The 27,373-nt window shown below is 35.2% G+C and overlaps 4 protein-coding genes and 1 long non-coding RNA gene across 10 annotated transcripts in view; 2 read left to right on the forward strand and 3 right to left on the reverse strand.

Annotated features, from left to right (window-relative positions):
• LOC149679449 (uncharacterized) overlaps positions 1-4,675 on the reverse strand; it is a 30,617-nt gene extending 25,942 nt beyond the window's left edge. For 4 of the 6 annotated variants that reach the window (XR_016365775.1, XR_016365776.1, XM_089835227.1 and 1 more), the window contains exon 1: positions 246-384. The gene's annotated coding sequence lies outside the window, so the exon portion shown is untranslated. Of the gene's footprint in view, positions 1-245; positions 385-3,934; positions 4,006-4,111 lie in introns of those variants that run through there. The other 2 variants (XM_089835226.1, XM_089835225.1) reach the window with 2 other exon arrangements.
• Positions 4,676-7,624: 2,949 nt separating this feature from the next.
• LOC149679451 (uncharacterized) lies at positions 7,625-15,678 on the reverse strand. Its single transcript, XM_089835665.1, has 2 exons — positions 15,651-15,678; positions 7,625-9,641 (listed from the first exon to the last, which is right to left on the reverse strand). The coding sequence occupies exons 1-2, from the start codon at positions 15,676-15,678 to the stop codon at positions 8,365-8,367; spliced, it is 1,305 nt and encodes a 434-aa protein (XP_089691791.1). The 3' UTR covers positions 7,625-8,364.
• A 4,326-nt stretch (positions 15,679-20,004) lies between these two features.
• LOC149679452 (uncharacterized) lies at positions 20,005-21,180 on the forward strand. The gene is made up of 2 exons (XR_016365801.1): positions 20,005-20,603; positions 20,697-21,180. It is a non-coding gene; the product is annotated as an uncharacterized LOC149679452 (long non-coding RNA).
• Positions 21,181-23,114: 1,934 nt separating this feature from the next.
• On the forward strand, positions 23,115-25,149 carry LOC149679453 (uncharacterized). The gene is made up of 2 exons (XM_089835290.1): positions 23,115-23,376; positions 23,469-25,149. The coding sequence occupies exons 1-2, from the start codon at positions 23,354-23,356 to the stop codon at positions 25,003-25,005; spliced, it is 1,560 nt and encodes a 519-aa protein (XP_089691416.1). The 5' UTR covers positions 23,115-23,353; the 3' UTR covers positions 25,006-25,149.
• LOC149679454 (uncharacterized) lies at positions 24,906-27,143 on the reverse strand. Its single transcript, XM_089835289.1, has 2 exons — positions 26,465-27,143; positions 24,906-26,319 (listed from the first exon to the last, which is right to left on the reverse strand). The coding sequence occupies exons 1-2, from the start codon at positions 26,937-26,939 to the stop codon at positions 25,133-25,135; spliced, it is 1,662 nt and encodes a 553-aa protein (XP_089691415.1). The 5' UTR covers positions 26,940-27,143; the 3' UTR covers positions 24,906-25,132.
• Between the last annotated feature and the right edge of the window lie 230 nt (positions 27,144-27,373).

Here is a 27,373-nt window from a genome sequence, read left to right on the forward strand (position 1 = left end):
ACGTTTATCAACACTTGAGCAGGCTGGCCCTCGAGCCTCAACTTCCTCTACAATTAACGACCCCTCCCAGTCAAATGTTTCTCCGAGGCAATACACTAACATCTCCGGTTCAAGAACATTTGAAAACTCTCACGGCCAGACCAAAGACACTTATAGTGTAGACTATCGTAAATACAACGCCCTAATCTTCAAGGTTCCTGATATAAACTCTGAATCTTCTGACCAATCTTTTATTAATAACTTACTTCAACAACTTGACTTCTCCCTAGCTGATTGCAATAACGTGTGTTTTGACCGGATAGGCCAATTTCATCAAGATGCTACTCTCCCGCGACCACTCAGACTAAGATTCCGTTCGGTCTCTGATCGCCAGTACTTTGTTCGCGAAGCGTCTTCCCTTCGTCGCTGTCAAGATTCAGGTTTCTCCTACCCTGTCACTCCTGATCGCTCCCACCAACAAAGACAATACCATCGCCAATTAATCCAAGAACTCAAAATGCGTAAAGCAGCTGGTGAAACCAATATATTCGTCCGTCAGGGTAAAATAGTTCACTCAAACACCACTGTGACACCGAACTGCTCCTTACGACACGATTCTCAACCACTTCTACCCACCCCTTTTCCCACTCAGCCTTTTCCACCCGTTTCCTTATCACATTTACCACCTCTTTTCCCTGCTTTTTCTCATCACCACACATCCTATCCTAACCCAGCCCAACAACCCTTCCACCCATCAAATTAGTATTCCCATTACCACTTTCTACAACTGCTATTGCTACTCCTAAATTAATTGCTTCGTCAAAACTAAACCCATCTGCACTGGAATTCCTACCTTCTCCTTCATCATATCTAAAACTCTTACCAACCTTACCGCCTGCCCCTCATTCGCAGTCAACTGATTCAAATCGATCTACTACTCAAGTATGCTTGTCAACAAATGTTCGCAGTGTTAATAGCGTTTTTAAAATCACCGATCTTCAACAATCCCTAAATTCATATTCCCCATTACTTGTGGCATTAACGGAAACCTGGTGGACAGAAGCAGATGATTCAATTAACCCTTACTATCCTGGATACATTGTCTATCGTTCTGACCGTCCTATCTCAAATGGAGGGGGTGTGGCTCTTTTAATACAAGATAAATACCCTTCGCGTCAAATCGATCCACAAGATTATCACCCTCTGCCTCACACTTCATTCTATGTCGGTCTTGACTACTTAACTGTCTTACTTACCTTACCACACGAAAGACTATTAATCAGTGTCGCCTACCGGTCTCCGACTTTTGACAATCACCTAGCAATACAAAACTATATGTCAGCATTACTCGATTTCCGTGAGAAAGAAAACTGCCCATTAATCCTCCTTGGTGACTTTAATTATCCTAAGTTAGACTGGTTAAGCCTTATACCTCTAGCAGGTGCGACCATTTCCGCGAGACAGTTCCTGACCTTTGTACAAACTCAAGCGTTAACTCAATTTGTCACTGATATTACAAGACACGGAGGTCTGGAGAGCAATGATAGTATACTCGATCTCATTTTAAGTAGTGAGCCATACCTAATTACCGATGTATCAACCCTTGCCCCGATAGGCAACAGCGATCATGCTACTATCAAATTTACGCTAAAGTTATCTTCATTACCTTACTTTCGTCGTCGACTGCGAAACTATTTTAAATGTGACCTTGCATCTCTTGCAAATCAATTACACTCGATCCAATGGACTATCCTGCTCCCTACACCTTTTGTCAATATAAACGCATCATGGGAACTATTTCACAATCTTCTCTACAATTATCAAGAATCACTTACACCTCTTCGCACGCTAGGTGGCAAGCCCAAATTATCCCCACGTTTAATCAGATCCAGAACCTTAAAAGTGCAAGCATGGCGTTCTTACATAAAAGCAATGAAGACATTTGCATCTCAGGCTGTCATTTCGGAAAGATACGATCATTACAGAAAAATGAGAAATGGTTTGACTAACCACTTAAGGAATCAGCACAGACGTCTAGAAAATACCCTACTACAACAAATCTCTCACAACCCAAAAGCTTTTTATGCCTATGTCAACAAACGGCGTAAAACCCGTTTTCCTATTGTTCAACTTCAGCGGCAAGATGGTACCTTTGCCACCAATACCTATGACAATGCAACACTGCTGAACAACTACTTTTCCTCCACTGTTGCTGATCCAAATGCGCCATCATATTCACCGTTACCTATGCCTGGCCTTCAAGATTTTACTTGTACTGAGCAAGATATCCATGCCATCCTAAAAAGTCTTCCAACGAACAAATCCCCCGGTTCCGATGGTCTTCACCCCTATATCTTGCGCAGTCTTGCTACTCAACTGTGTTCCCCAATTTATACATTAATCTCTCAGTCATTTGCAATTGGACTTCTCCCAAATCAATGGAAACAGGCAAATTTAACACCGATACACAAAAAAGGACCTAAAGTACTCCCTAACAACTATCGACCTATCAGCTCCATAAACGTTGTTGCCAAAATTTGTGAAACTCTTGTTCAACGTCAAATTATATCCCATCTAGAACAAACCAACTTTTTTACTACAGCCCAACATGGCTTCCTGAAGAAAAGGTCATGCACCACTAACCTTCTCCAAGCCACTGATAAATGGACTGAATGGTTAGATGAGGGTTACTATGTTGATGTGCTATATCTAGACCTAGCCAAGGCCTTTGACTCAATACCTCATGCCAAACTTTTAGAAGCGTTAAACTTGGCTGGCATAACTGGTCAAGCCTTAAACTGGATGAAGGACTATCTTACCCACCGTACCCAACGAGTTGTCCTTAATGGGATAGTGTCTGACTGGGCGTCAGTGGCAAAAGGTGTCCCCCAAGGATCAATTCTCGGACCCTTATTATTTAACATTCTTATCAATTCGCTTCCTCAAGTAGTGCAATCTGCCCAAGTGTTACTTTTCGCTGACGATACGAAACTATCCCTTAAAATACGTACTATCTCAGACTCACACCTACTACAAGCTGACCTCAATTCGGTGGAGCATTGGGCTGAAAACCACGGTCTCAAATTTAATGTGGACAAATGCACTGTCCTTCATCTGGGTCATTCGAACCCAAAATTCACCTACTACCTGTACGGTCGACCGCTATCTACCACTTTATCAGAACGTGACCTTGGAGTGCATATCGACACTGACCTTAAATTTACTACCCACACTAATAAAATTTGCAAAAAACTCCACAGCATCACTGGCCTGGTTAGGCGTAACTTCCTACGACGCTCACCGACTCTGTTACGTACTATATACAATGCTTTAGCTTTACCCCATATTGACTACTGCTCATCTATTTGGACCCCTTCTGGAAAAAATGTAATGACATCGTTGCAGAAGGCCCAAAATCGGTTTACAAAATTATCACCACTATTAGAAAAACTACCAGCCGCCGACAGATTATCTAAACTAACCATCAACCCCATCCATCAAAGACACCAGATAAATGACTTGTGTCTTCTTCATGACTTTTTTAATAACAAACTAGATCTGCACTTCGATACATTTTTCACGTCTTCAGTGTATACTAGTACGCGCGGTCATCCTCATAAATTGTCTAAACCACGTGCTACAACAACCGTCCGTCAAAACCATTTTACACGCAGCATTATAAACCTATGGAATGATCTCCCAGCAGATTTAGTATCCCTTAAAGATAAGTCTTGTTTTCGAAAGGCCCTTATATTACATTACACCCAAAATACCAACACAAATTACTATTAGTTCCTACCAACTATTAAAAGCTACTGTTATTTAGCCAATAATTGTTTCAAGGCTGTGTTTTATTTTATTTTTTTTTATTTTATTTTTTTTTTTCTTCTCTGTGTATTTTTACTTTATATACCATTTACTGTGATAACTATAACCAAATGTAAATATTTCTTACTTTTATATGCAATACCTGTGATAATTATAACCATTTGTAGTACAAGGCGGTCTCCAAAAGTTAACCTATGACTTTATGTACCAAACAACAAATAAATAAATAAATAAATAAATGACATCCGAAACATTTTATTAATAATAAAAATATCGCCATAAACAAAGATTTTGCGTCACTTACTAGTCAGGGCTTATATGAAGTTCTGAAGGCTTTTCTGGGAAATACTATTTTACTATAATTTCAATTTGCCCAAACAAAGACTTAAGTGTCATTCTTACTTACCAGTTAGGGATGATATGAAGTTATGAACACTATTCCGGGAAACACTATTTTAAACTAAATGCGCTTTTGCCCAACTTTTACTGAATTACCTCAAACTCCAAATAGTAGAAATCTTTCAATGCGTCGTCTGCTTTACCATAGCCCACTTGATCACGCACGCTGGCTGCACGCGCTCTAGAAGCCCGTCCAAACGATTTTTTTACATGTTAACTCGCGAATACGGCGCGTCACATAGGTTCGGTCTAAACTTTCAAACCCGTCTGGTTTTAACATGGTCGTCTATGGGAGGGGACCAGTTTTTTCAACGTTTTTGACAATATTAGTGCATCTACTGGTTCAAATCTCTTGAATTTTTAATGAGACGTGTATTGAAAGGTTTGATATTATCCTGTAAAATTTAAAGTCTTCAGCTATAATAGTTTTTTTTATAAAAAATAAAAATCATCACATAGTAGAGAAATTGAAGGATTTCTCTACCATCCAGACGGGTTTGAATTTTAGACCGAACCTATGTTATTCTCATTTTTAGGGTCGATTGAGCGGGCTTCTATAGCGCGTGCAGCCAGCGTGATCAAGTGGGTTATGGCTTTACATTCAAAATTACTTTTGGCTTTGTCGTTTCGGTAAAATAGTGAGTTCCAGTACAAAATTAAGAGGTAAAATTTAAATAGACAAAAACTCCAATAAACGTTCGTAGAACGTAATTTTTACTACTATACGTTTAAATTAATCTAAATAATCATTAAAATACACTAAGAGTAGTGAAATTTAAAGTTTTAGGGGTAAAATAGTGACATTTTGCTTCAAAATATTATGGGGTTTCCCCTCAGTTTAATATAAATTCTCAACAATAAGGGCTAATATGACGTTTATCGTTTATAATTCCTCACTTTCGTGTCTTCGTGAGTAAACGTTTCCACTTTTGAATATGGATACTAATTTTAATAATCAATAAACTTACATTAATGCCTTTAAAGGAGGAACAACAAAGGAATTCACTACAAGTCACAGTGCCAAGGATCAATTCTCGGACCCTTATTATTTAACATTCTTATCAATTCGCTTCCTCAAGTAGTGCAATCTGCCCAAGTGTTACTTTTCGCTGACGATACGAAACTATCCCTTAAAATACGTACTATCTCAGACTCACACCTACTACAAGCTGACCTCAATTCGGTGGAGCATTGGGCTGAAAACCACGGTCTCAAATTTAATGTGGACAAATGCACTGTCCTTCATCTGGGTCATTCGAACCCAAAATTCACCTACTACCTGTACGGTCGACCGCTATCTACCACTTTATCAGAACGTGACCTTGGAGTGCATATCGACACTGACCTTAAATTTACTACCCACACTAATAAAATTTGCAAAAAACTCCATAGCATCACTGGCCTGGTTAGGCGTAACTTCCTACGACGCTCACCGACTCTGTTACGTACTATATACAATGCTTTAGCTTTACCCCATATTGACTACTGCTCATCTATTTGGACCCCTTCTGGAAAAAATGTAATGTCATCGTTGCAGAAGGCCCAAAATCGGTTTACAAAATTATCACCACTATTAGAAAAACTACCAGCCGCCGACAGATTATCTAAACTAACCATCAACCCCATCCATCAAAGACACCAGATAAATGACTTGTGTCTTCTTCATGACTTTTTTAATAACAAACTAGATCTGCACTTCGATACATTTTTCACGTCTTCAGTGTATACTAGTACGCGCGGTCATCCTCATAAATTGTCTAAACCACGTGCTACAACAACCGTCCGTCAAAACCATTTTACACGCAGCATTATAAACCTATGGAATGATCTCCCAGCAGATTTAGTATCCCTTAAAGATAAGTCTTGTTTTCGAAAGGCCCTTATATTACATTACACCCAAAATACCAACACAAATTACTATTAGTTCCTACCAACTATTAAAAGCTACTGTTATTTAGCCAATAATTGTTTCAAGGCTGTGTTTTATTTTATTTTTTTATTTTTTTTATTTTTTTTTTTATTATTTTTTTTTTTTCTTCTCTGTGTATTTTTACTTTATATACCATTTACTGTGATAACTATAACCAAATGTATATATTTCTTACTTTTATATGCAATACCTGTGATAATTATAACCATTTGTAGTACAAGGCGGTCTCCAAAAGTCAACCTATGACTTTATGTACCAAACAACAAATAAATAAATAAATAAATAGAACTAAACAGGATAACTTCTAGCAGATAGCTTTAACCTTTTCCTAGCCGCCGTCAGGTCCGTCAGTCGTCACCCCTCAGACGGAAGAATGATCTTGATGATCAGTGTTGTTCTAGCAGTAGCATGTCGGCAAAATATCAGAGATTCTTCAAGACTTAAACCACAAAAAATACCTATAACCATTTTCAGAGCAAACTAATAATTTTACGGATAAGCTATGTAAAAGTATATATTTCCCAATTAAATCAATCCATATTTTCTCAATTAAATCAATTCATATTTTCTCAATTAAATCAATCCATATTTTCTCAGTTAAATCAATCCATATTTTCTCAATTAAATCAATCCATGTTTTCTCAATTAAATCAATCCATATTTTCTCAATTAAATATACCTCATGAAATGACTTACTCTAATCAAAAATAATCGAAATTATTAATTAAAATACGGGTTTTTGCGGGGAAAAATCATGAAAACGGTCAATATCCTTCAAATTAGGCACATAGATTCTAATTGAACTCCTCTTTTGAATGATCCACATCTCCTTAATTGCAACTAGGGTAGGGCATACCAATTGAATTTAACTGAACCCCCTCCGATTTAATTTTTAAACTGGTCCAGGCAATTTTTAAACTGGTCATTTGCCCTGTGCCACCGCCTTATTTCCCACGCTCCCGTTCGCCCTATTCGAACTGGGGGGAGACGGTGGGACGGCATAAACCTTAGGTGCCGCCTGGTTATAGTAGCAATGAGATAGTAGTACGTGACACCCTCCCAAGTCTTACCGCTGTTCTGGTAGCCATATTAGGTGGTCTCAGCTTCATTCCTGCTTAATCTTTGTGAAATCGTGAAATCACGAAATCTTTGGCAAAATCACGAAATCTTTCTCATTAATCATTGGCAAAATCACGAAATATTTCTCGTAATCATTGGCAAAATCACGAAATATTTCTCGTAATCATTGGCAAAATCTCGTACGTTTTTTGGGAATGTCGGACCCCTGAGATGGGGCGCTCTACTTCTAAGACTTCTGAGAAATGCTCTTTGCTTAATAACCTACTTTTTTGGCTTCTCTTAGGGCGTTGTTTTTCTAGATATCTAGTGATATGTCTAACACAAGACTTCTCACGGCACTCTGTTTCTAGATATCTTTTTGATATGTCTAATACAAGGTCCCTTAAGGGGCTCTAATATATTCAAAAGGCTCCCGAAGACCCAAAAACATAATATTGAAGACGTTTCAACATATATAGATCTTCCATTCTCAACAGTAGCAAGGGTTATATGATTCATTTCAGCTCATATGAAAGAAATAGCGGAGTATGATGTTGCCCCATGAATTGACTATATTTTTCAGAATGTTCCAAGGTAAGGTAACTTACTTCAATTGAGATTACCTTCTGAAAATTGATTTAATTTAAACACGATTAATGAATTTTAATATTCATTAAATGTTTAATTCTTGAAGAAAATTTTCTTTCTACAAATGAGAAACTCAAACAATTAAAATTATCTTACAGTAAAATCAGCATATTAAGTAAAATATTTACATTATTTCAAAAAGCAGTATTAACGTATAATGAATAATGGACATTCCACTATTACTACTTGATACCTTCATTTTGAAAAATTTTGAATATTTAGAACGATCACATTTGAAGGGTTTTTCTCCACCGTGAATGTATGTCTGTCGTGCAATCAAATTTCAACGGTATTTCACCGCTGTGAATGCGGACATGTCTGATAAAAAAACTCTTATATTTACTGGCAAATTCACAACAGTCACGTCTGAAGGGTTTTCTCTATTATGAAGGGTATTATGTGTGATCAAAACGAACTTTCATGCGCTAGTAAAGTCACAATGAGCACATTTAAAGGGCTTTCCCCCAACTTTGAACGCGTTGATGCCTGATGAAAGTACTCTTGCCAGTGCACCTAAAGTCTTACTGATGGCATTTGAAGAGTTTCCCACCATTGTATACGCGTTGTTGATGTATGGTCAAACTAGGCTTCTGTACGCTGGAATAGTCGCACAGATTACATTTGAAGGGTTTTTCACCATTGTGAATGCGTTGATGTATGATTAAACTATTCTTGTGATTACTGGAATATTCACACCGATTACATTTGAAGCGTTTTTCATCACTGTGAACGCGTTGATGTCTGATAAAACTACTCCTGACAGCGCACCTAAAATCACACTGATCACATTGGAAAGGGTTTTCTCCATTGTGTACGCGTTGATGTTTGGTCAAACTAGGCTTCTGTACGCTGGAATAGTCACACTTATCACATTTGAAGGGTTTTTCACCACTGTGAATGCGTTGATGTATGATTAAACTAGTCTTGAGAGTGCAGGAATATTCACACTGATAACATTTGAAGCGCTTTTCATCACTGTGAACGCGTTGATGTCTGATAAAACTACTTTTGACAGCGCAACCAAAATCACACTGATCACATTGGAAAGGTTTTTCTACACAGTGAACACGCTGATGTGTGATCAATCCGGACTTCTGCGCGCTAGCGTAGTCACACTGATCACATTGGAAAGATTTTTCTCCACAGTGAACGCGTTGATGTGTGATCAATCCGGACTTCTGCGCGCTAGCGTAGTCACACTGATCACATTGGAAAGGTTTTTCTCCCCTGTGAACGCGTTGATGTCTGATAAAATTACCCTTGAGACCGCACCTAAAATCACACTGATCACAATGGAAAGGTTTTTCTCCACTGTGAACGCTTTGACGTGTGATCAATATAGACTTCCACGCGCATGCGTAGTCACACTGATCACATTGGAAAGGTTTTTCTCCACTGTGATGGCGTTGATGTGTGATCATTACGTACTTCCACTTGGTAGTGAAGTCACACTGATCACATTGGAATGGTTTTTCTACACTGTGAACGCGTTGATGTCTGATAAAACGACTCCTGACAGCGCACCTAAAATCACACTGATCACATTGGAAAGGTTTTTCACCACTATGAATGCGTTTATGCGCGATCAGGCGACACTTCCGAGTGCTGACATGTTGACACTGATCACATTTAAAAGATTTTTCACCACTGTGATTGCGTTCATGTTTGATCAAATTACTCTCATTTGTGCTCAAAAATTCACCATGATCACATTTTAAGATTTTTTCTCTAGTAAGAATTTTTATGTGATGGTCTGGACCTCTTTTATCTTCAGTGTTATGTTTTTCCTTGGATTTATCTACAACAAGTTGGGAAAACCAAAATATTACCTCTCCGAGTCAAGAGGTTTACTACTACAAACTTATTTATCTAGAAATGGAATTATTTCTCTTTTTTGAAGTAAAAATTTACGAAATATTGAAGCAGTATTCCAAGCATAGCGAATAATACAGTAAAGCAGACGACATTTTACATCCAATAAGGATAAATCTTGGGCACATGGAAATCAGTCAATGGGGAAAAGATCAGGAAATGAAGTCTACGCTTCAGCTGTTTACCGTATATTCGATAGCTACATTCACAACTGGTTTGCAGTGTAAACACTATCGTCTCGTCTCACCTCAACAATATTCTTAGTTTGCCAACATGAATGTTAATGTTAAATAACACCAAAGCTAAATTGTAGCTAGACGCACTAATAGTCAATGCGCACCATAAAGAGAAAAAAGTCTGTAGCTACTACCCGTTCACCATTAGCCCTTTTACTATTCTAATTGCCACCATGATCTTTTCTTCTATTATAATATCTTAACCTGATTATTTAATAGTGTATTTAACTTTCGGCTCACTCTTAACCGTTGATGTCTCTTCATTTCAGACACGAAAATCAAAGCCACAAGTTTACTTCACCTCAGGCCTCAATTATTTACTCTTTGTTTCACTAAGCCTATTGCGGATGATACTTAATATACCCGCTGGAGTCTAGGCCTTAGTTTTCTTCATGAAATCACTAAACCAGGGATTATTCTATATGCAGATGTAGTATAGCTTAAGTAATATATAAGCAGCCATTTCAAAACACAATATTAAAAAAAATCTTTGGAATATCAAAATGAAACAGAGCTTTAAAGCTACAAAAGTACTAAATGCAACATAATTACGAAAAATACTTCCACATATTCACTTTATATTATGGAAAAGGGAATATTAAGGTTCTGTACGATTTCTTAACACATCAACACAAGGCTAACTGCTAACGCGACGCACTAGTGTAACAATGGACGGACACACACAGACAACAAGTTGGGAAAACCAAAATATTACCTCTCCGAGTGAAGAGGTCTACTACTACAAAGTTATTTACCTAGATATGGAATTATTTCTCTTTTTTGAAGTAAAAATTTACGAAATATTGAAGCAGTATTCCAAGCATAGCGAATATACCGTAAAGCAGACGACATTTTACATCCAATAAGGATAAATCTTGGACACATGGAAATCAGTTAATGGCAAAAAGAACAGGAAATGAAGTCTACGCTTCAGCTGTTTACCCTATATTCTGATAGCTACATTCACAACTGGTTAGCAGTGTAAACACTATCGTCTCGTCTCACCTCAACAATATTCTTAGTTTGCCAACATGAGTGTTAACGTTAAATAATACAAAAGCTAAATTGTAGCTAGACGCACTGATAGTCAATGCGCACCATAAAGAGAATAAAAACTCTGTAGCTTAGCCCTACTAATCTAATTGCCACCATGATCTTTTCTTCTATTATAAAATCTTAACCCGATTATTTAAGAGTGTATTTAACATTCGGCTCACTCTGAACCGTTGATGTCTCTTCATTTCAGACACGAAAATCAAAACCCAAAGTTTACTTCACCTCAGGCCTCAATTATTTACTCTATATTTCATAAGCTTATTGCAAGTAATACTAGATATACCCGCCGGAATCTAGATCTTAGCTTTCTTCATGAAATTACTAAACCAAGGATTATTCTATATACAGATGTAGTATAGCTTAAGTAATATATAAACAGCCATTTCAAATAATAATATTAAAAAGAATATTTGGAATATCAAAATGAAACAGAGCTTTAAAGCTACAAAAGCACTAAATGCATCATAATTACGAAAAATATTTCATCATATTCACTTTATATTAAGGATAAAGGGAATATTATGGTTCTGTAGGATTTCTTTACACATCAAAACAAAACGAACTTCTAACGCAGCGCACTGCGGCACTAGTGTAATAACGGACGGACACACACAGACAATAACATAGACTGCTTTTTAACTCTTTCCGTATTAATTTTGAATTGAGAAACAAGTTTATCTTAAATATTAAAATAAATATAATTAATATTTAATATTTTCTTCGTTAGTTATTCGCCTTATTGAACGTTACATCGTTTTAAAAAAGAACAATTAAACATTCTTGAGAGACTTGACTAATATTGGCGTTTGAAATGAAGCATACGCCGGTTGCTTCGCCTTAATCAAATAGGTAGTATATAAGGGTTTCGAATCGCAGTTATGGATAAGAACAGCGCAATTGCGTGAACCTTTGGTGGAAGCCCCACCTTAGGGAGGCCGGACGTTTCTCGTAACCCTGGTCGATCGCCGCGTATGTCTTAACCTTAAGGATGATGATGGAGTAGAAGCCAGGTGTGCAGACTGGTGTCCATGTGGGATGGACAAAAACAATGACCAGAAGATGGTAGTGTGTAGAAACCAGTGTGTACAGACTGGTGTCCATGTGGGATGGACAAAGACCAGAAGATGGTGTTGTGTAGAAGCCAGTGTGTACAGACTGGTGTCCAAGTGTAATGGACAAAGACCAGAAAATGGTGGTGTGTAGAAGCCAGTGTGTACAGACTGGAGTCCATGTGGCATGGAAAAAGATCCAAAATGATGGTGGACTATAGAAGCCAGTGGGTAAAGACTGGTGTCCATATGAGATGGACAAATGGCCAGAGGATGGTGCTGTTAGACAGGTAATGGATAATAGCTATGGTAAGTGGAATCCAAATTTCCGGGAACTGTAAATGCGGTCCGGAATTTGGGTAAACGTTTGCTCCGATTTGAAAACTGCGAACGCGGTCCCCTGGGGTGTAAGTCAATAACAACAGACAGACACACACACAGACACACAGACAGACAGACACACAGACAGACACACAGACAGACAGACACGTTGAAATTAGAACCTCTCCGTGACATACGTCACTCGGAGAGGTAAAAACATAGACTGCTTTTTAACTCTTTCCGTATTAATTTTGAGTTGAGAAACAAGATTATCTTTAATATTTAAATAAATATAATTATTTTTAATGATTTTAATCTTCAATAATTAACATTAATAATAGTTAAATCGTTTAAAATAAAGTTATACCTATTATCATCTCAAACTTTGCTAATATTGACGTTTAAAGTGAATGGTACCCCTCTTGCCCGCTTTCTTCAAATTTTGGGGTATATATACGATTCGTTTCCATTATAATAGTAAGGAAAAAGCGCAATTGCGAAAACCTTTGGTGGCGATCCCACCTTTGGGAGGCTAGACGTTTCTCGTAACCCTAGCTGATCGCCGCGTATATCCTAAACCCAAACGATGATAATGGAGTAGAAGCCAATGAGACAGATTGGTGTCTATGTGGAATAGACGGAAGACCAGTAGATGGTCGTGATTAGAAGCCAGTATGTACAGACTGGTGTCCGTGTGGGATGGACAAAGACCAGAAGATGGTGGTGTGAGAGGAGCCATTTCCGTGACTGTGAAAGCAGTTCGGAAATGGCGAACACGTTTGCTCCGATTTGTAAACTGCGAACGCGGTCACTTGGGGTCTGACAGACAGACATTGCTTGCCATAATAATTCGGGTTATTTCTTTCGTAATCTGGACCAATTTTGACTTAATTTATTTTGAACATTTCAATCACCTCCATACCGAATTTAAATCTAATTTAGATTAAAATTTATAATTAAATATGATTTTTAAAGAGAAAAGCTTACCGAGTTTAGTGACTTCTGGAGTCTGATTGGTCAAGGGAAGTTATACAAGAGTGTCCCAAAAATCAAGAACAAATCTCGTTTGGGCGTTTCGAAGAAATATACGAATAATACAACAACGTTGAATCGCCTTATTGTCTGGACAACTACAGTCTAAGGGGAGTTTGGTTCACGTACTGAAAGCGTTTAATATTCCAGACATTTGCATAAATTTCGTATTATTTAAAAAAAAATTCATCTCGTAAACAATACGAGCAGATCTATTATGTTTTGATGTTCACTTGACATGTTTTTGCGATCTACGTTTTGGGTATAAACAAATTAAAAACTCGTTATGTACCAGAGTCGTTAAAGGGATCGTGAAAGAGTTTCGAGTGAATATTCAATGCTGCTTCATCATCCCGTAGCAACAACCTAAGGTTTGAAAAACTGAGGTTTTCGATCTTTTCCGTTTATTCAAGATGATTGCAGTCTTAAAAATGAAGTTATTCCTACCCATCAGTTGAGTTTAATAAAGGAGAAATTTTAGGTCAGTTTTGAAACATTATCCATCGTCACTGTTCCTTTAAACCATACTTTCCCCTTCCCATGTTTAATTAAAAAAATCTGATAAAAACGCTTGACTGGTCTTATGAAGGAGCCATTGCCTTGCCAACTGTACAAGTTCCTCGTCAACTAACCAACGACAAACGTTCGCCGAAACTGTTCATTGTCATCGCTTCACTTGGCTGGTAAGTACAACCATAAGACTCGGCTTGAAGCGGAATTCATATTTTAGAAAATCATAGACAAAAACTTTGTAAATATCTTTTGAACTTCAATGTCTCGAGAGTTATTACTGAATTGTCTCTAGAACTTAACAAGACGATCGCTTTTAAGAAAATCAGGAATACAAACGTGTGGTGTTTCGCTAACTTTTCTTTTCGAGATATCGTTGAACAATGGGGATGTAATCGGTTGTCCGATTATGTTGGGAAAAAACAAATGGGGATTGAAGTGAATGTCCATCTTTTAATAGCCAACGTAGTTCTATAATTAATTTTTGGTGTTTTGAATATTTACTTTAGTTTGTAGACTTACAATTATTCAATGTTTTACATCACATAGAAAATGCTGTTCAGGTGGGTCTTTCTCATTCTGATGGTGGTAAAGCTTCACTCCCGCCGTATTGCTAGAACTCATAGTAAGTATATCGAACTGGAATCTAAACAATTATTTATAAAGGTGTGGCTACAACAAATTTTAACATATAACTTGATTCATTCTCGGGAACGGATAAAGACAGATTAGGTCTAGACTCGGAGAGGGGATATTTTGGATTTCTCAACTTGTTTTAATTATGATGTACTCTAACGCAGCATGTCCAGAGGACAGGATGAAACTCTGTAATGAGACGATGCAATGCCCGAAGGACACGAAGTTGCAATGCGTCTTTCACGCGCCACGTCCGAATCACGGAGCTTCTAAAGGTAGAATATTAAAGGAAATAAATAAAGTGGAGCATTCATGCATTGCAATTTAATGCACTAAAACAAATACGATTTCCCCTAATCATTTTATAGGGGGGAAACAACTAAATGATAGTAGGGTAATACTACAAGTCCTTTGCACTGCGTGAGCAGAATTATATACTAATGGACATTATGCACATTCTTAATAATAATTATATTGTTTTTGACTTGATTGAAATGTGATTAACTCGCACTTTTTGTAAATTCATGTATCTTCCAATATAATGAACTGTCACGTGGTAAAATTATGTTCTGAATTATTTTCTGTAAATAACGCTAATCAAATTGACAAGCGATGCGTGGTATAATACGTTGCAAAACAGCGCCTTAATCATGACGTCATCCATTCACTAAAAATGGCGGGGTAATTGAAACATCCTCATTGGTCCGTACATTACAACCAGAGTTGCCAGGGAATATAGAAATGCGGCCCCCTAATGAACCAGGGTGTTTATAATTTCAATACGATCTTCCACTAATTTCAGCAGAGTAGCAAACATCTTAAGGCGCAGCGCCAAATATACTTGGGTTATTTAACTTTGGATGGCCAGCCGCAGTATTAGGCACGCTCAGTACAAACCAAAAGCAGACATAAACTTCCAGACATAACTTTCGCCACGTCGTCGTATTGTCATAATCTTGGAGAAAAAAAATTCCAATTTAATTTCGTAAGAATAATATTAATATAATATTTCAAATAATACTTCACGATCTGTCTACACTTAATAGTTACGGCAGTCACAAAAAAAGGCATAAAATTTAAAAACCCATGACGTACAAGAATTGTTCAAGTGATGGTGAAACATTTTCTAGCTATTTATCAACGAGACATTTTAGAAGAATTATCAAAATATCATAATGTTTAAGTATGCAGTTTCCAAGATTAAATTGGATTCGATTATTGTTCTAAATAAAGCCAATTTAAGATGACAGTGTTTAAATATAACTAGACTAGGAGATTGCTTTCAATAGTTAAGGCTAGTCAATAAGTACTTTCGCCTTAAATATCCCTTTAAACTTGTTCATCTTGTCAAATATACTCCCTGGCCTCGTTATTTAAATCGAAAATTATCGTTTAAAAACGTTTTACAGTGTCATTCGTGCAAATGAAATGAACCAGTAAACTAATATGGAAGATTAATAAAATATAATTTCAAATATTACTTTATGATCTGCCTATACTTAAAAGTTATTGCAAGCATAAACTGTAAACAAGTTGGGAAAACCAAAATATTACCTCTCCGTGTCAAGAGGTCTACTACTACAAACGTATTTACCTAGATATGGAATTATTTCACTTCTTTGAAGTAAAAATTTACGAAATATTGAAGCAGTATTCCAAACATAGCGAATGTACAGTAAAGCAGACGACATTTCACATCCAATAAGGATAAATCTTGGACACATGGAAATCAGTCAATGGGGAAAAGAACAGGAAATGAAGTCTACGCTTCAGCTGTTTACCCTATATTCTGAAAGCTACATTCACAACTGGTTTGCAGTGTAAACACTATCGTCTCGTCTCACCTCAACAATATTCTTAGTTTGCCAACATGAATGTTAACGTTAAATAACACCAAAGCTAAATTGTAGCTAGACGCACTAATAGCCAATGCGCACCATAAAGAGAATAATAAGTCTGTAGTTACTACCCGTTTACCATTAGCCCTTTTACTAATCTTATTATTATTATTTAAGAGTGTATTTAACTTTCGGCTCACTCTGAACCGTTGATGTCTGTTCATTTCAGACTCGAAAATCAAAGCCAAAAGTTTACTTCACCTCAGGCCTCAATTATTTATTCTTTGTTTAACTAAGCCTATTGCGGTTAGTACTTGTAATACGCGCCGGAGTCTAGGTCTTAGTTTTCTTCATCATGTCGGTATGGTCAACCTTATTTAAACGTTGGTAAATTCCTTTTCATTTCACCTTGTTGACAACCAATAATTAGCTGTCCTCTTTTATTCAAAATTCCCCTTTTCTTAACACGTAGAGAAGAAGAGTATTTTTGTTAATTTTACTAGGCAATAATAGGTTGGGGGAAAGTAATTTATGTATAGTCAGTTCCCAAAGATCACTTTTATTCGACTAAAGTTCTTATTCTGAATTAGAGATCCCCCTAAATACCGGTACATCCCTTTGGTAACGATTTGTTCACAACCAATAATTACCGGACCTCTTTAATTTCAAGTTCCCCTCCCTTTTCTTCACTGTTTACATATTGACAAATTCGAAAGAGGCGTATTTTTAAGGGCTAGTAATTTATCGTTTCTAGGAAACTGTTGCTTTTACACGAAATAATAACGCATTTACTGTTTTTAATGTTGACATGATGGCAAATTCAAAGAAAGGTATTATTAGGTAATTAATTTTGACAGCTTCAACATGTAAGGAGTCGCCGTAGAGAGTGCGAGGGAAGGGGAAGTTATGAGACGCGAGTTGTTGTTTTGGACGGTCACTTTTTCAGTGAGCCCCCAAACTGGGCGACCACTTTTTCATACCAATTGATACTACAGGGAAAATATATTTCAGAGCGAAAATCTTTTTGGGTTTATAGGGAAAGATATTTTTTTACAGCTCGAGGGTGGCATCGTCACGATTTCCTTCGGGGTGAGAGGGTACTCTTTAAGCTTAGAATTTTTCTTTTCAGATCTTGTTTAAAAGGGTATGTTGTAGTGGAAAAAACAAGATGGTCAAGACCCCAATATAAGTTTTAGTTTTTTTTTATTATTATCCTTTGGAAATAAATTTTCAAATTTTTATTAGGGTAAACGTTGGTTAGGATACACCAGATATATATTTTGACGCACTGAAATTTTATTAGATTAGAGATTACGTAAACACCAAAATATTGTTGTACACAGTACAAATATAAATAAATAATAAAATTACACGATATAAGAATCAATAAATAATGAATTTCATAGTATTCAATACAAATATCAAGGCGTAATAACTTTCATATAACAATTTAAAGTAAAAGCGTCACCTTAAGAAATACAAATGAAAAAAAAATGTTTTACAACAACAAACCTTTCACGAAAAAAATAAATATATTATAGACCTAAAATAAATACCATTAAAAACTAATAAACCAAAAAAACATTTTAGGCGATTTTTTGATATTTACTCGATGCGTAACCCCTCTCCTCCTTATTTAGTTTATACACGAGTTTGTTTCTTGGGCGACTCACCATTACGATAATACGCGATACAAACCCCCCCTCTCTTCTCCTCAATTCGTTTACACGCGCCTTGGTATCTTGGACGACTCGCTTGGATGTCGGTATGGTCAACCCTATTTTAGGGAAAATTGTGATGTCCTTCGAGTCGAGAGGGGTACTCTTTAAGCTTAGATTTGTTCTTTACGGATCTTATTTAAAAGGGTATGTTTTAGTTAAAAAACAAGAAGGACAATACCCAAATATTAATTTAAAGAAAATCTATTTTCACAAGATTTACAAATCTTTTTCCAATTTAGTTTTAAAATATTTTTGTTGGGAAATTATTAAGCTATGAAGGTTAAATGGTTTTAAAGTACACTTGCAATTTTTCTTTTCTAAGGTGTCTTTAAATTTATGAATTGTTTCCGTAGGAGTATATAATTCATAATATAATTTAATAATTCGTTGAAGTGTTCGTAGAATGATTCGTGAATGGTTCGTCTTCGAATAAATATTTGTTAAGTTTGAAAATAATTTAGTACACAGTTTCAATCATACATTCCATAGGTCAAGTAAGTTCTAAATGTTTCGTTATTTTAGGTATGTGTCTGTTTAAAGTAAGGACTTCTATAGGGGATATTTTAAAATTAAAATCTTCGATATCTTGAAAAGTAAAAATTATACCCCCGAAAAACGTGTTAAGTTTAATATAATTCTGTTCTGTCTTATCCTCTAAATTTTAAAATTCTTTAGTTTTTTATCAGGATTCGAAGTTAGTAATTTATATATATCAGTCTATTTTTCCATAAAATGTTTCCAAGTTTCGAGAGGTAGAGAAAATCCTTTAAGATGGTTTTTTCTACTAAGAAAAATTTCAATTTCCATAGTAAGATAAAGCGTTTTACTTACATGAAATTTTGAATTAAGTTTCTTAAGACGTCCTTTCACCTTGTTTCTTTTAATAACGATAGATTCTGAATTATCGATAGGTCTTTTATTAGAAATTTCAGAAGTCATTTTGCAGATGTTTATTCTTCAGAAACAAATTGTCAAATGTCTATTCGAAGGTGCGTTGTTTGCCCTGAATAATGGCCCCCCTCTTTTATTCGAAATTCCTTTTTAGAACAGTAGTGAAGTAGAGTTCTTTTGTTAGCAAAACGTAGAGAATTGGAGTATTTTTGGTTTGTAATATTTCACTTTATCAATAATAGCCAAGGAAAAGGGGAAAGTAATTCGTATATTGTCAGTGTCCAAAGACCTTTTATCCGAAATAATGCCTTTTTTATTTCTATAAGAGATCCTCCCCCTCAAAGATTTGTAATTTATAGACTTTTAACGCCGTAGATACCTTTGATTTTGATTTCTTACCAGGTTGAAAACCAATAATTATAGGTTCTGTTTTCGAAATTTCCCTTTTTTATGGTACGTGGGGAAGAAGAGTATAATGTTTGGTTACTAATATTTCACCTGACAGTGATAGAAAATAAATTATTATATTGTTAGTACCTGAAGTCCTCCTTGTATTTAAAATAATAAAGAGTTGGGTAGTCAAAATTGGTGCAACTCCTCTTTAGTTAACTTCACTAGTGCCCAAAATCTCTTTTTCTCTCTAGACGGAGTAATTCACGACAAATGTTGGTTTTTTTTTCAGAATTCTTTATGAATGTTATTTCAAGAGATACGTTGTAGTCAGAACCCAAATAATAGATTTAATAAAAAGATTTTAAATTAAAAGATTTTCAAATCTTTAACCAAATATTTCTGTAACAATATTTCAGTAAACTCGTAACTTTAAAAAATGAAAATGCATATTCTAGGAGAGCGATAGCTCTCTTAGATAAGACCTCATACCGACTTTAATGTATAAGGATGGTTTTTTGATTGGTTATAACTTTTTTTGTATCGTATTAACTGCTTTGAAAAAATTCCACAGAACTACAATTCGGGACCTAAATATGTAATTAAAATTTCAAAAAGATCCATCCATTAGTTTTTCTTATAAAAAATAAAGTTGCTAAGGGTGGTTTTCATTTCCATAAAAATTTTACGATATTTTGATGAAAATCATGAAATTTTCCATAGAAATAACATGGGAAAAATTTAACAGATAGCCTTTTTGTGGAAGCCGTCATGAAATAACTATACGTTTGTTTGATTTGAAAACGGTTTCAAATGAAAGCCTCATATTTAGTATTTGTGCTTTCCAGCTTTCATTGATTAATTTTAAGTTTAAGTATGTTTAATTTTAAATTTTCAAAATTACCCCAATCTGCGTTATTTAAGCATGGATAGACTGATTTACTAGAAAATTGCAGCGCGACCAAAATTGGCCTTTTTTTGCGTTTAGTTGCGTCATATTAATCCGATTGTTTTTTCTTAATGCCTTTTGGTTGAAATGCCCTATCGGTAGTGAGATAAGACTGCTTTAATATTGCCGCCGTGACAAATACCCCGTTTGTGGTCGCCATTTTTTTAAGGGGAAAAAATTTGAGAGTTGGTCCTTTATCGTTGTCATTTTCATATTTTTTGAGGATTTGCTGATGGATAGATTTTAAATATAATATAAAGTAGGTTTCAAGTTTTAATATAAGCCTAATTTCATAATTTTCCACCTTTCTATTGTCCCACAATCTGTTTCTAAACTTGCCACTTTTTTTAAGGCGGTGAAACCCGTGAAATTGCGCTAAGCCTTGGTCGCTTCAGCCCCTTTAATGCTTCTAATCGTGGTGCGCAGCCATGGTGAATTAATTTCTCTAAGCCTTGGTCAAAACAATATCCATAGTGCACCAGGCCCGTCAATCTTATTTCCCATCCTGGTTTCCTCATATATGCTCTGTCTTCGAAGTCTGCTTTGTATTATGCTATGAATTTATGCTTTATTTATTTCGTAAGCATAGGTAACAGTAGTGATAGTTAAAAATGCCGTTATTTATTTACTCAAATCAGGGTTCCATTGTATTAATTAAAACCTTGTATTCTACCTAAATGATTAAAATGTTTCATTTGGTAATGCTTTATGAAAAACAACGCTCACTACAGAAGATTTATACACATATTCCTCACCAACGTAACACGTTTGTTTACCTTGTAAACTATTAAATACAATAAATACTATTGCCATTAACGGTGATTTTCTGGAAAGTATTGACAGCAAACCTTATTTTCTTAATTAATAGTTTACATATTTATAATTTAACTCAAACACACTTTTAACAAGTTATATTAATTGTGGTTATATGTAATATTTCATGAATGAAGCTCAGTTTCGAACAAAACCACTATTAGTGAGCCATCCAACAAACAATGGTTTGGAACTAATAATAATAATAATAGATGGAAATGATTAACGCAAGTTGATAAAGAAATTAATAATCTTTTGATTAATTATGTTAGAAAGGAAATGATTTACGCAAGTTGATAAAGAAATTAATAATCTTTTGATTAATTATGTTAGGAAGGAAATGATTTACGCAAGTTGATAAAGAAATTAATAATCTTTTGATTAATTATGTTAGGAAGGAAATGATAAACGCAAGTTGATAAAGAAATTAATAATCTTTTAATTAGTTATGTTAGGAAGGAAATGATTAACGCAAGTTGATAAAGAAATTAATAATCTTTTAATTAGTTATGTTAGGAAGGAAATGATTAACGCAAGTTGATAAAGAAATTAATAATCTTTTAATTAGTTATGTTAGGAAGGAAATGATTTACGCAAGTTCATAAAGAAATTAATAATCTTTTAATTAGTTATGTTAGGAAGGAAATGATTAACGCAAGTTGATAAAGAAATTAATAATCTTTTGATTAATTATGTTAGGAAGGAAATGATTTACGCAAGTTGATAAAGAAATTAATAATCTTTTAATTAGTTATGTTAGGAAGGAAATGATTAACGCAAGTTGATAAAGAAATTAATAATCTTTTAATTAGTTATGTTAGGAAGGAAATGATAAACGCAAGTTGATAAAGAAATTAATAATCTTTTAATTAGTTATGTTAGGAAGGAAATGATAAACGCAAGTTGATAAAGAAATTAATAATCTTTTAATTAGTTATGTTAGGAAGGAAATGATAAACGCAAGTTGATAAAGAAATTAATAATCTTTTAATTAGTTATGTTAGGAAGGAAATGATAAACGCAAGTTGATAAAGAAATTAATAATCTTTTAATTAGTTATGTTAGGAAGGAAATGATAAACGCAAGTTGATAAAGAAATTAATAATCTTTTAATTAGTTATGTTAGGAAGGAAATGATTAACGCAAGTTGATAAAGAAATTAATAATCTTTTAATTAGTTATGTTAGGAAGGAAATGATTAACGCAAGTTGATAAAGAAATTAATAATCTTTTAATTAGTTATGTTAGGAAGGAAATGATTAACGCAAGTTGATAAAGAAATTAATAATCTTTTAATTAGTTATGTTAGGAAGGAAATGATTAACGCAAGTTGATAAAGAAATTAATAATCTTTTAATTAGTTATGTTAGGAAGGAAATGATTAACGCAAGTTGATAAAGAAATTAATAATCTTTTAATTAGTTATGTTAGGAAGGAAATGATTAACGCAAGTTGATAAAGAAATTAATAATCTTTTAATTAGTTATGTTAGGAAGGAAATGATTTACGCAAGTTGATAAAGAAATTAATAATCTTTTAATTAGTTATGTTAGGAAGGAAATGATTAACGCAAGTTGATAAAGAAATTAATAATCTTTTAATTAGTTATGTTAGGAAGGAAATGATTAACGCAAGTTGATAAAGAAATTAATAAATTAATAATAATTTGATAAATATTATGGGGAAGAATATAATACTTCTTTTCCCCTTCTGATATGGGAACTCATGACGGAGACAATAGGGAGCTAACAGTTCTGACCCTGAAACGTCACACCCTTCTATCTCTTACTGGAGTTTCATCCCCCCTAACGGTTGGAAACAGTATTCTACTCGCAAAAATTCCAACCAGAGAGGGGCTGTGTGACGTCAGACTATCTGTTCCCCCTAGCCAGTTGTTAGCTCCTTATAGCTTTTAGACCAAACTACATTTTAAATGTCAGGAAGCTTTGACTGTAATACACCCTAAAAGAAAATCGTTCAAATTTCCTAACCGTCTTTTGAGGATTGACAGAGCATTCTGGGTAATCAGTATATTAATCTGATTGGTTTAGACGGCTATGGGCCGATTTTGCGCAGTAGTGGCTAGGAGTATTTAATGGCGGAAGTCGGGATCTGAAGTTTCGAGTTAAAATAATTTAGGAACTGGTTTAGAGCTTTACCACAAGCTCACAACTTAATTACCTTGTTGTTTTTGAAATGGAGTCTGAAATCGTAGAAAGGTAAGGAGATTTCCTAAGCTTGTCATTGAAAATTTTGAAATTACACAGTTTTAGATTTTGGCAAAGGCTTAGTAAAGTTTTTATAATTTCAGACCTGCTTTGGCAAACCTTTCAAATGAAGTTTACGCCATTCCAAAAGGAAACTGGACGAAACTTCTCAAGAATATCCCTAATACTTTCAATGATCAAACTATTCATAGGCACCATTTTTCAAGAAAGAGCGGGAAGCATAAACTAAAAGGCTATCGAATGTTCAAAGCGCAAAAAGTAACCAACGTTTTAATATCTCACGAGAAGAGTAGATCAATCTCTCATGTCAAATCTAAAGTCCACGCTTCATATACTGCTAAATCCATTTATTCTGTTCATATTGTAATGGATTCTGTTAGTGGCAATATAAAGAAAGGGGCTTGTGAATGTAAATCAGGTCAAGGAGGGGTTTGTTCTCATGTGGCTGCAACATTGTGGTTTCTCTGGGACTGTATCATGCAAGGTTTGACATTCATTCCGAATGATGTTTCACGAACTGACATTGCCCAAAAATGGGGGAAGCTGAACGTGAAGAATAATTTGTCCACAACGAACTTCAGTATTTTAAATTTTACAAAGCATACTCCTGGGAAAGAAGTTAGTAAAAGAAGCTCAAGGAAGCTGTGTGTGTCAAATTACGTTTCTTTGCCTGTTAACCCTTCTTTCGAAGAAAACAAGTCTCAACTAGAGAAGTTGGAAGTGGATTTTAAATCTCAAAACAAAAGGAGAATGTGGCAGGTGATCTTAAGACAGGAAAATCATATGCCATCAGAATTCATTCCAATCACCTATGGTCATATTGTTAACCAAAATGATATTTGTATTGACGAGTCTTTGAACAGCGAAATAGAGAGGCTAAAACTACCTACGCAGCTTATACATAGAAGTTCAGAATTGGATTTTCCAGAATCAGTTAAAGTGACTGTAGAAGAATCAAGGAAAATAGAAGAATACACAAGAGAGCAGTCTTCATGCCAATTATGGAAAACTGAAAAGAAATCTAGGGTGACTACATCACATTTTGGGTCAATCATTAAAAGAAAAGCGAAAGTGACCCCACAATTTGTTGCGACAGTTCGTGGCGGTGTAGATATAAGCAAATTAAAGTATGTAAGAGAAGGCTTAGACAATGAAGCAACTGCTCTTCAAAAATATTGTGCAATGAAAAACAACAAGGTTAAAACCTTCAAAGTTGGGTTAATTATTAATCCAGGTATGCCTGCGTTAGGTACGTCTCCAGATGGGCTCATTTATGATGAAGATATTAAAGAGTTTGGCCTCATAGAAATTAAGACCCTAGCAAAGGCTAAAGAACTCGGACTCAGTATTGACGAAGCTATTGCTGGAAACAATCTGAAAACCAAAATATGTTTGAAAAGAGACGTAACAGGAAAAGTCATTTTGAACCGCACTCATAATTATTTTTATCAAGTGCAAGGCCAGTTAGGCATAACTGGTTTGTCATGGTGCGATTTCTTTGTCGACACAGGAGTGGACTGTTTTTGTGAAAGAATCCAGTTTAACCAAGAATTATTTTTTGAATCAATGTTGCCAAAACTTGAATCCTTTTACTTTGATCATTTTTTAATTAATGTTTAGCTAAATTGTGATTAACATTTGTGATAAAGGTACAAAGCTTTAAAGAAACTGTTCCTATTTACATTTAACAAAGCTAGTTGTGATAAAAACACAAAGTACAAATTCCTTCGTTGCTCAATAAAAACTTTTAAAATTCCATATCCACTTGAATTGGGCATTCTTTTCTGTCTAAAAGTGGTTCATTTATAAAATTTTGCAGGTAGCAACAAATGTACCAAATTTTTTCTAAACTTGCATGCATTGAATTGGGAAACGTAAATTTAAGAATACGGAAACTTTTAATCTCTTTGATAACTCTTTCTATGTGAATTCTTACATTCGCAATTTCTCGAGTTCTAACTTCATCTGATAATGATAATTGTTTCCTACCACCTAAGAATGGGGGAATGTTTAGATCTACTCCTTTGGCAGCTAATAGATCATGTATTAAAAATCCTCGGTCCGCAAGAACCATGTCACCTTTTTCCAATTTTTCCAGAAGACCACTTTTGGCAGTTATTTCCACATCACTTTCTCTACCTGGAGCTAAGGGGGAGATAAATGATATAAAACCATTTGGCGTAGCTCCTATAAGAGCTTTTGCTGTCGTATGCCGCTTGTAATTTGAGTAGGTATCGCACTGAGTACCATAGTCAGAGGGCCTTTCAATAAAAAACTCAGTGCAATCAATGATAACCCTGGTTGTTGGAAATTTTTCCTTAAATTCATTTGGCATGTACTCGTTTATAACTTGTCTTGATGGCCAGATAGGGATGATGGTTAGCTTTCTGTATAATAAATCTAACCATGTAGTTATGTAATTACTAACACTAGTCAGAGATATTTGAAAGCGGTAAGCCAAGTCTTGGTTTAGAAGCCCAACTCTCAGTTTACATAATGTTAAAAATAACTGGTCCTTAAATTCTATAACCATAGGCCTTCCTCGAGAAGATTCATTCCTTTCCGTTGACCTTATATAGCCACCTCCTTTACTATAGAGTGAAACATTAGGTAACGCTGGTTCAATTTGTCGGTATAGAATATTCAGATCTTCAAGGCAAGAAAATCCGGTATAAAATCTTAACATCTTATCGCTTTTCGAGACATTTTCCAAACGAAATTTATTATTTTGACTTTCGGACTCTTTTTTCTTAACATCCTCTTGTAATCGCTGAAGTTGTATTTTCAACTGGGCGTTCTCTGTTCTTAAACAAACAATGGATTTTTCTGATTCCATCAAATCCTGCTGCAACTTTTTCTCGTTGATCCTAATCAAATCCAACTGTTTTCGAAGTTCATTAACTTGGATATTAATACCAGAAGAATATGGGTGTTCTGTAATGAAATTACAAATGTAATAACCACTTATGTATTTTACTATTCTTGCCTTAATAAGCGGAAGATATCAATGTCGCAGCTGAGGAAAGCTATACTTCTCAAGCTCTAACAGTGGCATCTTTGCTCATGGCTAGAGGAATACCTAAATGAAACATTTGCAGATTATTTTTATTCTTTACAATGGTTTTGACAGGGCTTGTTTCTTGCATGGACACTTTCGAACCCAGCTCTACTTCCGCTCCTATCTCCATAAGAATTCCTTTCGGATCGCTATCCAACACAACTATGTCCGAGATGAAAATGTTTTTTGGCAGTACATAATTGCCGATATATATTGGAACTTTGTCTTCATACTTCCGTTTTCCATCGTGATTAAAATGAAGGCCACAAACAGCACTATATTTTTTTGGTTGCCATCTTAGTTTTTTCGACGATCTAGGTTGATTATCACCATCCATATCAAAACTAAGCTGAATTCTGGCGATCCATTCTTCCTTAAGGGCAACATCATTAGGAAAAACAGAAAAACTTATCTTTTTATCAACTAGGTCACGGTGAACACGTGAATAACTCTTGCAGTTGTGTACACAACATGCTGTACCACGGTGACTAGTCATTGTTAATAATTTGTTTGTAACCACTTAAGTTCTAATACACTAACAGTTCACTAAGCCTTGAACTTTTTTGAAATTGAAAGAGCAGACGAATAAATTTATTCAACGAAACCTTTCGCCACTAGATGGCGTTGGTACTCTATTCGAAAAAATCCCGACTCGGCGATATAAGGTGTCCAGCTTGTTTATTTTCTTTAAGGGTCTATTGGCTTTAGGAATATTTTGAACTAATAATTCTACCCAAATGATTAAAATCTTAAATTAGGTAAGGCTTTATGAAAAACCACGCTTTCTACAGAAGATATCCACATATTTCTCGCCAACGTAACATCTTTGTTTATCTTGCAAACTATTAAACATAAGAAAAAGCACTGTCGTTAACAGTGATTTTCCAAGGAAAGTAATGACAGCACACCTTATTTTGTTAACTAATGGAC

This window comes from Phalangium opilio, unplaced genomic scaffold (assembly GCF_054372755.1).
Source record: "Phalangium opilio isolate 3A_F unplaced genomic scaffold, DU_Popi_V2 ptg000041l_1, whole genome shotgun sequence".
NCBI lineage: Eukaryota > Metazoa > Arthropoda > Arachnida > Opiliones > Phalangiidae > Phalangium > Phalangium opilio.

Excerpts from the sequence above, each read along its gene's own strand:
- LOC149679453 (XM_089835290.1), top strand. The coding sequence starts at position 23,354 with ATGGAGTCTGAAATCGTAGAAAG. Across the intron at positions 23,377-23,468 it reads GAGTCTGAAATCGTAGAAAG|ACCTGCTTTGGCAAACCTTT; the intron begins GTAAGGAGATTT and ends TTATAATTTCAG.
- LOC149679454 (XM_089835289.1), bottom strand. The coding sequence starts at position 26,939 with ATGACTAGTCACCGTGGTACAGCATGTTGTGTACACAACTGCAAGAGT. Across the intron at positions 26,320-26,464 it reads TCTGCAAATGTTTCATTTAG|AACACCCATATTCTTCTGGT; the intron begins GTATTCCTCTAG and ends ATTTCATTACAG.
- LOC149679451 (XM_089835665.1), bottom strand. The coding sequence starts at position 15,678 with ATGTTTCACCATCACTTGAACAATTCTT. Across the intron at positions 9,642-15,650 it reads CCATCACTTGAACAATTCTT|ATAAATCCAAGGAAAAACAT; the intron begins GTACGTCATGGG and ends AACTTGTTGTAG.